Raw genomic sequence first — 13,458 nt, 5'->3', positions numbered from 1 at the left:
CCAAAGACACCTGTCTTCCGCAGATCTGTTCGCTACCAGAAAAGATCGAAGTTACTTATAGAATAACCTTGATTTTGCGTATAGTACGTTGCGCGGAAGTTAAATGTGGGTTGAGATAGCCAATAGGCAGCGGTGTAAATCTACAGCGCTGTGGCAGCGAAGCGTACTGCTTGGCGCTTTACCTCACGTCGTTGTTGTCCCCTCCACCTTCAACTGTCTCCCTTCCTCTGCGTCGTCTGCGGTGTCGAGGCAGCGGGAGTAGGGGGTAAGAGGATGAAATGTACGCTACTAGTCGAAGTCTGGCATCTGTCATTTGGGTAGAGAAGTGCATGGGGTGATTTTAAAATGTTAAGTCAGGGAAAGTAAGAAACCAAACGCGCTGTGCACGGAGCTCACTAGAACTTAGAACCAAACAATAACATGTCAAGATCTTTGCGTAGCCTGTATTGTGTTTTAGGAAAACAAGTGCGTGATATTTGTTTTAGATGTGTGTGCTCTCGGAACTTAAACAACGGCAGCTTTCATAAACATTATATTAACACTTTCCTGAACTGTGAAGCCAACCGCCAAGCATGTGTTCAAGCAAAAAGGTATTATAACAACTAATGATAATGTTTATTGTTAGACGCTGCACCAACCGATATTTTTATTACATATTGTGCCGGATACGTTGTTATTTCGTTGCCAGATCAAAGTCAAGCTTAAAGCCGACGACTGATATTTCACTTGCTGCACGATCGACACATTCAAATAACAGCGAGAGAGACCAGTTTTTGGCTGTTTTTCCTCACATTGCTAACGACTTAACAGATGCTGGGTTTGGTTCTGAGATATCAGAAGCAAAGGAACGGTTTGCAAAGGTAATACTTTTATGGTACCCACTTGAAGTGCGATATATGTATTGTGCTGTGTGTGCTAACAGCAGCTACTAAAATAGCCAATATATTTGTAAAGCTAGTTGCACAAGGAATGTTTCTAAGAAAAGTGAATCTTAGTAATATGAAATTGATGGTGAAATTATTCTTCCAGGTAGTATTTTTCCAGATGTTTACTTTTCAGATGAGAATAGATACTACTGTATTGGTGTGCATTGAAGTGCACCCGTCATCCTCAATATCACATAAGCCAACTTCTGACTTTGCCAGCATTTATCATAGCAGATTTATCCATTATAACCATGTTTTGTTGTAGAATATCTATAAACATGTTCACATTTTTGTATGTTGCAAATGTTAACAAAAACAGCAATTATTGCTCAGCTCAATGGCTTTGTAAGAATGAGCATACTGACCATTAAAAAGTTTTAACCATAAAAAAAGAAAACTTTCGTACAATGTCGATATTTTAATAAGGAGATGCAGTAATTTCAATGCCAAGTGTGCTAACCAAAAGCAGAAGTGATTGGGAGACAATTAAGATGATGATGATGACGATAAGAACATGAAAAGCAACAGAGATATCTAGATGACATATGACCATATCTGAATTTATTATGAAAGTGGTAATCTTCACTTAAATCTCTCATTGAGCTCGTAACACACACAATGAAGAAAGATTGCCCCAAAACTATTGTAAAGGCCTACACTGCCACGTAAGCACAACTTTCCAGTTTCATACTATTATACTGATTTCTCTGTTCTTGTTGTTAACAGCTGAACATCATGCTGCCCTATTGAAGTAAACAGTAGTTGTATAAGTGTGTAGGTGGATAAAAAAATGACAGTGTTAACAGTATAGCAAAGCACTTTCTCTTTGGTATAATTTCTCTGATCAGAAACCTTGCTTAGATAACTTGAATAATTTGTGAAATGTTTATGCTCACCTTTTGTGGTGCACCTTGTTTACATTTGGGGACAGATGGTATGTTTTCTATTTATTGATGGGAGTGCATCTCTTGTGCAACAGGGCTTTATTTTTGATTTACATATTGATACTGTTTTTAATAATATGTTTGTTATCATAGATGACTGTCCTCAGTTGGTATGGATTCCAGTTGTGCAAAAAATGTTACCATAAATATTTAATTAAAAGAACAAAGATTATGATTAAAAGTCACATTGATGATACAGTCATTGGAGACAGATCCCAAGCTCAGATTAGGGAAGTGAAATGGCCATGACCTTGTGAAAAGAATCATTTGCCTAATATTTTCTGCCTGATTTAAGGAAACTATGAAAAACATGTCTCTGTATGGCTGAAAGAATATTTGCACCACATTCTCCCAACTGTGAGATCATTGTCTCACCATTGTGCCACATTTCTGTGGATAAGTTAATCAAAAGTACTGGGTCAACACTATGAATATATAAGTTCCATTACAGGAGATATAGTTGAATGGTACTGGAGCATTAAACCTGTGCAAATTAACTGCTGTATTTGCTCATTCACTCACTAACATAAACCTGTGTTCCCAACAGGAAACTGGCCCGTAAAATTGCAATGCTCTTTTCTTAGAATGGAACAGAAGTTATAATTGTACTTTCATTTATTTACATGATAAAAGACCTTAAACTTCCTTTCCACGGAGTTGTTTTGAATTGTTTATATCAATGAGACCTTCCTTGTTCACAGAATAACGTATTTAATTAGCTAGGAAATTATTTGGTCCATTTACAGTTAATTGTTTCTATCCAGACAACAGTTGATTACTGATCTGTTCCAACTTCATGGGGTATAATTTTTTATATTTTGTTTTTGGGGTATTTCAGACTGTGATGTCAATGTTTTTCAGCCGTGCTATTTTTTTATGTTTAATAATTAATATTTATTAGGCACTAGCACTGACGATGTATCTGGCAGAAAAGAGGCATCTAAAAATCAGCTGCTGCAGCAAGACCATATTTGAAACACGGCTATCACGTATCACAGAATCTGCTCATGTGATGGGGATGGGAAGTACTGGAAAATTCACCATATTCTCCAGACTTACCATCTTGTAATTATGATCTCATACCAAAACTAAAAGAACAATTACTTGGAACACACTTTAGAACACATGAAGACATTGCCACATCAGTAACGTGTGAGATCAGACAATTCACTCATAGTTAGGCCACCGGTTTTTGGTGTTTTTCACAGCACTGGCAGTTCAGTGGATTCGTTGGAGACTATTGCGAGGGACTTGAAGATGTCACAAGTTTATGTTCCTGCCCTGTACTACTGTGTACTATTGCAATTGACAGTAAAACACGTTGGAATTGACAACACTTGTTTCATCTTTCTTCTTGCGCTTACCTTTCTGGCAGTGTGTGTATTCATCCGTCTCCCTACCTGTAATGTTTATGTATGAACTAACATTCCGTTTGCATATTTCAGAATTTTTTAATTTGCTACTGTTTCTGAGGCAAAAAATAGTTGCCATGACTTTTGCAGTGACCAAGTTAGCCAAAGAGAAATACAAAAAAGTGCAAATACAAACAAATAGAAGAGATGAGCATAGGAATAAAATGGTTGGGAAACAACAGGAAGCATGGGAAAGATAAAGGAAAAAGGTGCATGATGGAAGCTCACTTTGAATAGTAAAAATGTAAGAGGAGTGACAATGCAAAATTATGGATTTGATGCGTCTAGTTTGCAGTGAAGTTTACCAACTAGAAATGCTTTTTTTTTTCATACTAGCTGACAAAAATTATTGGTTACCACACTTATTTCTCAATTTCTTTCAGGTCCTTCATTATAATGTCCCTGGTGGTAAGATGTCACGAGGGTTAGCAGTTGTGCAAGCATATCGTATGCTTACTAAAGACAGTCTGCATAGTGCAGAAAACATATTCTTGGCCCAGGTTATGGGATGGTGTGTGGAAATGGTATGTGGAAGTTTATTGGCTGATAAGATTTATGCATGAAGATTCTGAGGTATGTTTAGCTAAGAAATAATTTTATTCTGCTGTTAATTTTTGGTAATTTATGCCCTATGAGGATATAGGTGTTCATCATGGTAATAGGTCAAAAGTATTTTAATACAGTTATTGCTGTTGGTAATTCTATTGAGTTATCTTTACTGAATGTGCGTGAAAATAAGTTGCTTGGTACCAGAATAAATTTTCGCTTAGCAACAGTATATGTACTGATTTGAAACTTATTAGCAGCAGATTAAAGCTGTATGCTGGACTGGGACTTGAATTCAGAACCTTGCCTTTCATCTGCGAAAAGCAAGGTTACGTGTTCAAGTCCCCGTGCGGCACAAGACTTTAATCTGCCACCAAGCTCTAATTACTTGGTAGTTATCAATTCTGACATTTCCCATCCTACAACTGTAGTACCGAAGTTATTATGATTAAAGTTTTATTTAATGTAATGGTCTTAAACATCTCCCAGCTTAATCAGTTTCTTAACATTACTAAAATCTGCAGTTCCCAAGTGCCGTAACTCTGTCTGGGCTCCTGCCAAACTACCTTCATGATTGGAGACACTCTAGTTCATGTACTATATGAATGATGAACTACATCATTGTTGAAAACTCAAGAATATAATGCCTGAAAATGCTTCAAAGAAAATTCCATTGTTGCTAGGTCCACTGAAGTACTGGTACCTGCTGATCTTCAAACTGGTTATTTTACCCTTAAATTTTTTTACTGATAGTTATTCCATGGCAGGTAAAATTGATGCAATTTCTGTAAAAAAAAAAGAAAAAAAGAAAAAAAAAAAGAAAACGAAATTTTATGAAATCCGATGGCATCGGTAGATTGTGGCTATTGCTTAGGAAAACAAATAGAAATTGTTGCAATATATTATTGTTTCTGATTTTTATTTAAATTTTTATTCACTACTAGTGTTTTGTTCTTCAGCACATTTTCTCATAATTTACCAGTTTTGATGACCTATTTGTGTTACGAGCACCACATAATCAGTAGAAAAGGAACAATTGTTAGCAGTTTCATAGAAACATGTCACATTATGAAAATGAGATAATATTTATGTCACCAGTGTGTCTATACAGGACAGTCTTTTTCACAAAGAAAAACAAAAGCTTCCATACACTTGTGTTGCTTTACAACATGAAGAAGAAGAAGAGAATATTTTCAAATGCCCAGTGAAAATAAAAAGATAAGTCATGTAGAACATATCACTACACTCATTCACAGGACTGTTAATATCTTTATCCCAAAGGCATTTGTTAAACCTGGCAGATGACTAGTCCCATGACACTGTGGAAGTTTCATCGTAATCCATCTGCTGACAATCGTGTAGCTTTTTACATTGATTGGGCAAAAGCTCAGTGCATTATCAGAGAGAAGAAAAGGCAGCTGTGGCAAGAATTTTTACAATGTATTCACTAGTTCACATTATCAGCATAGATAGGAAAATTAGTGAGAAGGATCAGTGTAAAAGTTATGCATGCACTATAGTGTCATTACAGGAAAATGATACTGTAACACAAGTGATGCCAAAATACTTCAAACAAATTACATCTCATCCATTTGGTCCCCTCCCATGAATTAACCAATCAACCAACGTCTAATTCCTGTCAAGATCCCGCATTCTGACACAGATGGGAATTAGATGAGAAGGCACCATTAGTAAAACTGAAGAGGTTAAGCACCCCACTGCAGCAACAATAATGAGATACTGTGCTGTAGAACCTGCTGACAGTTTTATTTTAATATTTCTACAGTTACATGTGTTTAATATCAATTTGATCATTGGAAGCAAAATATGCTTCTGTGTCATACACCTTGCATAATCATAATTGTGAAATAGAGCAGTGTGGATTTTTACAGAGGTATGTCGACTGTCTTTTAGGAAAGGGAAGAGGGAATGATACTGTTACCAGTATATTAAATGCACCAGTCACCAAAAGGACCCAGTGTTCTAATAATGTGTAAAACTTCTAGCCTCACTAATGGCCTCATTTTGGTGAGGAAGTGTGTCCACAAGATTAGATTAGATTAATACTTGTTCCATAGATCATGAATACGACACTTCGTAATGATGTGGAACGTGTCAGGTTAATGAAAGATGAATGTACAAGATATTACATTACACAAAATAATGCATGACACTAATGCTTAAGTTAGTTTTTTCCCTCTCTTAATTTATATCAAAACATTCAGCCAATGAGTAGGAGGAGTTGTCACATAGAAATTCTTTTAATTTATTTTTCAATGTTGGTTGACTATCTGTCACTCTTTTGGTGCTGTTTGGTAGGTGACCAAAGACTTTTGTGGCAGCATAATTTACCCCCTTCTGTGCCAAAGTCAGATTTAACCCTGCATAGTGAAGATCATCTTTTCTCCTGGTGTTATAGCTATGCACACTGCTATTACTTTTGAACTGGGCTGGATTATTAACAACAAATTTCATAAGTGAATATATATACTGTGAGGTTACTGTGAGGATCCCTAGATCTTTAAACAGATGTCTGCAGGATGACCGTGGGTGGGCTCCAGCAATTATTCTGATTACACATTTTTGAGCAATGAATACTTTTCTACTCAACGATGAATTACACCAGAATATGATACCATACGAAAGCAGCGAATGAAAGTAGGCATAGTAAGCTAATTTACTGAGATTCTTATCACCGAAATTTGCAATAACCCAAATAGCATACGTAGCCGAACTCAGACGTTTCAGCAGACCATCAATGTGTTGCTTCCAGTTTAACCTCTCATCAATGGACACACCTAAAAATTTTGAAAATTCTACCTTAGCTACAGACTTCTGTTCAAAGTCTATATTTATTACTGGAGTTGTGCCATTTACTGTATGCAACTGTATATACTGTGTTTTATCAAAATTTGAAGAGGGTCCGTTTGCTGAGAACCACTTAATAATTTTGTGAAAAACATCATTTACTATTACATCACTTAGTTCTTGGTTTTTGGATGTTATTACTATACTTTGCATCTTCATCAATATGGAATGGTAAGTCATTAATGTATATCAAGAACAGTAAAGGACCTAAGACCGAACCCTGTGGGACCCCGTACTTGATAGCCCCCCAGTTTGAGGAATCAGCTGTTGTATTAACATTACATGAACCACTTATTTAAACTGTCTGCATTCTTCCAGTTAAGTATGAATCATGATTTACACAGTCAAAGGCCTTTGAGAGATCACAAAAAATACCAATGGGTGATGTCCGGTTATTCAGAGCATTTAATATTTGATCAGTGAAAGCATATATAGCATTTTCTGTTGAAAAGCCTTTCTGAAAACCAAACTGACATTTTGTTAGTACTTTTTTTTTACAAATATGGGAGGCTACTCTTGAATACATTACTTTCTCAAAAATTTTTGATAGAGCTGTCAGAAGAGAGATTGGGCGATAGTTGTTGACATCCGACGTATTCCCCTTTGTATGCAATGGTTTTACAATGGCATATTTCAGTCTATCGCGGAAAACACCCTGCTCCAAAGAGGTATTACATACGTCGCTGAGAATCCTACTTATCTGTGGGGAACAAGCTTTAAGTATCTTGCTGGAAATGCCATCAATTCTGTAAGAGCTTTTACTTTTCAGTGAGTTTATTATTTTACTGATTTCAGAGGGAGAGGTTCGTGGAAATACAGTGGTTTCAAACTGCTGCAGGTATGGCCTCTTCTATTAGAAGCCTTGCCTCTTCTAGTGAAGATCTAGATCCTACTTTCTCCACAACATTTAAAAAATGATTATTGAAAATATTTCCAATTTCAGATTGTTTGTTAGTACACTTGTCATTCAGTTTTATGGCACTAAAGTCTTCCTGTGCTCTTGGTTGCCCTGTTTCCCTTTCAATAATATTCCAAATTGTTTTAATTTTATTATCAGAGTTACTGATCTCAGACATGATACACATGCTTCTGGACTTTTTAATAACTTTTCTTAGTACCGCACAATAGTTTTTATAATATTGAACAATTTCGGGGTCAGTACTCCCTCTTGCTGTTAGATACAGTTCTCTTTTACGGTTGCAAGATATTCTTCAGGTATGCCATATCCAGCTGAAGCCACTCATTGAGACTGCATTCTATAGAACTATCTCAACTGCTACATTTCACTCACTATTCCAAAGTCTTAGAAATTTGCTATGGCTTTAAGATTGAATGACTAGTCGAAATGTGATAGGGCACTTGAGTGTTCATCATAACTGGTATGTGTGTGAGCGCTGTGAATGTGGCTGTTGTCACCTTGGAAGATTGGAGCATCCACAGTATACCCGAAGATGTAGAAGAAAGTGAACTCTGTGAGTGTTGGAATAAAAATCATGGTTCATGTTCACAGTAATCTGCACAAGGCAACTAAAGTGATGGAATGAAAAACTCCCAAAACATCACAGAACTGCCTCTGGTCTGAACTATGCCCTCCACACACTGCGTATCAAATACTTCATTGAGCCATCGGTTCACTTAATGCCTTGCATCATTTGAAAAGAGATGTGAGGCCATAACAATGCCTTTACTCAGCAACTGTCCAGATTCCATGTTTGTCTCATTGAAGACAGTGTGAGCTGTGAACAATGGCCTTCTGTGAAGTACCAGACTCCAAATTCCCATTGCTTGCAGTTCTTTGCACTGTTTCCATGGAAACTGTTTGAGATGGAACTGAATTCACTGACATCAGCAGTTCCATTTGGCCGTTGTGAAACCAAAAGTCAGTAACAGGGTGTGACACTTGTCTTCTGTCCACCTAAGTTAGGATCTTTTTGCGGCCACTGTTCTTACACCAAAGTGGCTGCAAGTGGTACACTATTTCTTGTAGACACTTTGGACAGTCTGTGTCAACACATCGGCAAACCGGCAACTTCATTCACTGTATCATTATGTATGTGTTCAAACATGAAAGTTCCTGTCTGTCATTCTTTTGTGCTGATCAGTGTGACTGTGGTAGTTTCATACAACCAAAGGCACATATACACCACTTCATTGCCATTACCTACTCTAATGGTGGGCCATCTGGTACTAATTGTACGTCATATGTAGTGTTCCAAAGTGACCAGTGTGATCTTCGAAGGTGGTGACTAATGTTTTGCCCGGTGAGCTAGTGTACACTCTGCTACACAGAATACCTTTCAGAATAGGCTCACAGAAAACACTTTATTAATAAATTAACAAGACAGGAAACTATTTTTTCTGCACTTCATATCATTATTTTCTCCTGCATATCATCCATACCGTAATGCTACGAGAGTTTTTATATTTTGGCTTGCAGGTAGCATATTTTTACTTCTGATGGTGTTACTCGATACATGGACATAGGAACGTTTAAATTAATATTTGGCTTACTAACTTTTGAAGTTTTGGCCCATATTTTTGTATCACACATTGACTAATGACAGTAATTTACAGTGAATTTATCAAAAAGAAAAAGAAAAGAAATTCCATTCAACCTGTATGGTGCTGTCATTATGGTGCCATGTCATCAGTACAATTGTCGACAGTGTTCTGTGTAGTTGCTAGCGCATTATATAGGAGCCAAGTGAATTCCTGTCAGTATTATTGGTTATTACTTTCCCAACTAATTTAATATGTAGGTTATTGTGTTAGAGTATTTTCTTATGTTAAGTTTCCTTTATTCTTAGCATATGGGTTCAATTGAACATCAGTATGTTCCTAGTGGATGAAGCACTTTGAGTATGGAATAATTTTCTAATATGGGATAATTTTCTAATATCCTGTCTAACCAGACTGTGACAGCGGAGTCGAAACAGAATTTGAAACATATCTATATTACCATGAACCCCTAATTCCCAGTTTACAAGCTTTTGAAGATGATTAAAAATTCTACTGCTGCCTCAAGCAGTGTCTCATGTAGATAGGACACTTGTGCAAAAGAGATGTGCTTCAGTATTTGATGCATGTGATAAGAAAGCAACAGCTATTGACAGCTGTGCTTTTTATTTTTGAGAGTGGTTTACAATGGATTATGCAAAGACGTACCACTAATTACATTCCACCTTTTGTAAATGAACCTGCGGATAATAATGTTATGTTGCGTGTTTCACTCAAGAAATGTGTAGACTAAGGTTACAAAAGTCATTGGTTATATGCGTGGTATGGACTCATAAGTCATTGGAAGTCCTCTACAGAAATATTGAGCCGTGCAGCCTTGATAGCATCCATAATCGTGAAAGTATTACTAGTGCAGGATTTTGTGTACATATTGACTTCTCGATTATATCCCATAAATGTTTGATGAGATTCACGTCGATATGGGTGTTAAATCATTTGCTTTTATTGTCCAGAATATTCTTCAAACCAATCGTGAACAATTGTGGCCCAGTGACATGATGCATGTCATCCAGAAAAATTTCATCGTTGTTTGGGAGCATGAAGTCCTTTAATGGCTGCAAATGGCTCCAAGTAGCTGAACATAAGCATTTACAGTCAATGATTGGTTCATTTGGACCAGAGGACCTAGTCCACTCCATGTAAACACAGTCCCCACCTTTATGGTGCCACAACCAGCTTCTACATTGCCTTGTTGACAATGTGGGTCCATGGCTTCTTGGGATCTGTGCCATATGTGAACCCTACCAACTGAAATCTATCCAGGCCACTGTTTTCGAGTCATCAAGGGTCCAACAGATATGGTCACGGGCTCGGGAGGGGCTATGCAGACGATGTGCTGTTAGGAAGGGCACTTAGGTTGATTGTCTGTTGCAGTAGCCCATTAATGTGAAATTTCACCGCACTGTCCTAATGGATATGTCCATTGTACAACCAACATTAATTTCTGTGGTTATTTGCCAGAGTGTGGCTTGTTTGTTAGCACTGACTAGTCTACGCAAATTCCAGTGGTCTGGCTCGTTAGGTGAAAGCTGTTGCCGTTGGCCACTGCATTGTCCGTGGTGAGAGGTAAAGCTTGATATTTGGTATTCTCAGAACACTCTTTGTCACTGTGGATCTCGGAATATTAAATTTGACAACTATTTCCGAAATGGATTGTCCCATGTGTGTAGTTCCAGCTACCATGCCACGTTCAAAAGTCTGTTAATTCCCATCTTGCTGCAATAATCATGTTGAAAATCTTTTCAAGCAGATCACCTGTGTACAGATGACAACTCCGCCAAACCACTGCTCGTTTATACCATGTGTACATTACACTACCACCATCTGTATAAGTGGATATCACTATCCTATGATGTTTGTGACCTCAATGTATGTAACTTCCCAGTGATCTTAGATACCAAAGTCATGTCATGAGAAACTAGTGCAGAGCTGAGTATTGATTAATTCCATTTTAAGGCTGCCTGTATTAGAAAAATGTTTTGAATGTTATGTTTCCAGATGGTGATAATTTTTCACTGTCCCAAGCTTGAGCTAAAATTAATTATTTTTATCAGTTAATCTCATCACTTGTCAGACTAACTTTACACCTACATTTATACTCCACAAGCCACGTTATTGTATATTGTTGGAGAATATCATCATTGTTTCCTCCCTTTCCTATTCCATTGGGAAGCCTCCACACGAACTTGAATTTCTTTGAATTTGTGTTGTAAATTTTGGAAAGGGAAGTTTTAACTGCAGTTCTCAATACATTATTCTTGCAAGCATTTACTACACACTGCCACTTCCTGTTCATAGATGGGGGCTGTCTCTGACGTGGCATCAGTTCTGCAAGATATAGCATAGTGCTTATTGAAAAAATTGCAGCCAGTGATCCTCTGAAATGCCATGTTTAATTAATTGCTGGATAATGTTAGAAAAATTGATGGGAATACAATGAGTTATTGTGCTGATAAGGTCTCTGCAGTAATAACAGCACACCACATCTTGAAAATAGGCTCGTGCATAAACATTAAGTTAAATAAGGTGCTCATTCAACAAAACTGTTTGCATCGTCTTTCAGTTTTCCTATTCTAGATAGCCATGGAGTCCTGATTCCAAGACGCATCATGATAAATTTATGTGCAGTATGATTATTCACATACTGGGGAAAAGAGCAAATATCCGTAAATGCAGTATTTTGAAGCATAAAGTTTATACCAGGTGAGAAGGTTGTGTAATCTGAATTGCAGATATCCCAAAATTGAAGTTGTGAGACTACTAACATCTATATTTTATAATAGAAAAGAGACAGTAATGGGAAAAACGCTATGACCTAAATTATAAACTTTCCAAAGAGATTGCATGACTGGAATAGGGGAAAGTGTGGAAGAAATTCGGAGGAAGCAGTAATGATTTTGTTTGTTTGTTGACAGATTTTATCCCTTGTAATAAGAAGCCCAATGACTTTGTCAGAGTTTTCAAAATGAAGTAATTTCACATATATTGTTGCTTTGTTTCTGTCTAACTTCTGAAATTTGTTTTTTGAAGAAACCAGAATTAACACTGATTGTGTTATTTACATTCACAGTTGCAAGCATTTTTCATTGTTCTTGATGATATCATGGACAAATCAGCTACAAGGCGTGGAAAAACTTGCTGGTACCTCCATGATGACATTGGCTTATCGGCAGTTAATGATGGCTTACTGCTAGAGAGTGGAATTTATGAGTTACTTCGAAGATATTTTCAGGACAAATCATACTATATTGAAATCCTCAATCTCTTTCACGATGTAAGTATCTTCCCGCAATATAAGTTAATTAAGTAATAATTAAAGTGTTTTGACTTTATGAAGTTTAAAAAACACAGCAATGTCAGTTAAATTACTATACATACATGCATATTCTAAAGGTTAATGCCTTGTCGATGACATCGCTCTCTTCTGTCATTAACAGTTTTCAGTTCCAAGTAATTATCATGTCCTATCGTCTCCTTGATGCCTTCCAAATACTTCATCCTAGGCTGCCCTCTTGCTTTTTTTGACAGTACTTTCCCTTAAAGAATATTAATGATGAAGGTGTGGTCTGATGACCTGCCCCGTAAATTTTGTTTTTCACTTTTCCATTTCCTTTAAAACTCTTCTCTCTTTGATGATTACCCTCGAGACTTTCAGACTGGTTTTTCTTGCTGTCCATCTTGTTCTTGTGATTTTCCATTATATTCACATTTCAGCAGCCTCAAGTCAGTTCCTTTGCAACTTGTCCACAGTCCAACTTCCACAACCATAGAACAGTGTACTCCATACAAATGATTTTACAAAGAATTTTCTGACATCTGTATTCATGTTCCATGAAGTCTCGGGATTGCAGCCAGTTAATATTTACTTTTTGCTCGCTATGTTGGCTAACAACCATTCAACCATCTCCAGGTGAGTGTTTTGCTCTGAAGATTGCTAGTTCACATTGCTACCTTTATACAAAAAATCGGCGGGAACACGCATGCACAAAGCTATGAGTGACCTCTGTTGAATTATGCGCCACTTTGAATATTGCTCCATATATGGTGCACAGGTGCATTCGTAATCAGATACTGCATGTGTGCTCTCTGTCAGAATCTGCACTCATGGACTTAAATTCAGATGTCAAAATGAATAAAAATAAATTTTGCTTGATGTGTCATTGGTCAGAAAAGATTTTCTTTCTGAAGAAACTAAATATATCATCAGGTCCCATGCCTTATCCAGTTGAAAGCTGCCATCACGAT

General features: G+C 37.0%; 1 protein-coding gene across 1 annotated transcript in view; it reads left to right on the top strand.

Moving 5' to 3' along the window:
* The first annotated feature begins 203 nt into the window (after nucleotides 1-203).
* LOC126314472 (farnesyl pyrophosphate synthase-like) overlaps nucleotides 204-13,458 on the top strand; it is a 62,231-nt gene continuing 48,976 nt past the window's right edge. The window contains exons 1-4 of the mRNA XM_049992440.1: nucleotides 204-590; nucleotides 689-860; nucleotides 3,666-3,806; nucleotides 12,284-12,487. Coding sequence (XP_049848397.1) covers nucleotides 421-590; nucleotides 689-860; nucleotides 3,666-3,806; nucleotides 12,284-12,487 — 687 coding nt within the window. The 5' untranslated portion in view covers nucleotides 204-420. The remainder of the gene's footprint in view (nucleotides 591-688; nucleotides 861-3,665; nucleotides 3,807-12,283; nucleotides 12,488-13,458) is intronic.

This window comes from Schistocerca gregaria, unplaced genomic scaffold (genome assembly GCF_023897955.1).
Source record: "Schistocerca gregaria isolate iqSchGreg1 unplaced genomic scaffold, iqSchGreg1.2 ptg000561l, whole genome shotgun sequence".
Lineage (NCBI taxonomy): Eukaryota > Metazoa > Arthropoda > Insecta > Orthoptera > Acrididae > Schistocerca > Schistocerca gregaria.
The sequence above is the reverse complement of the archived record's forward strand: the minus strand, read 5'-3'. Positions and strand labels throughout refer to the sequence as shown.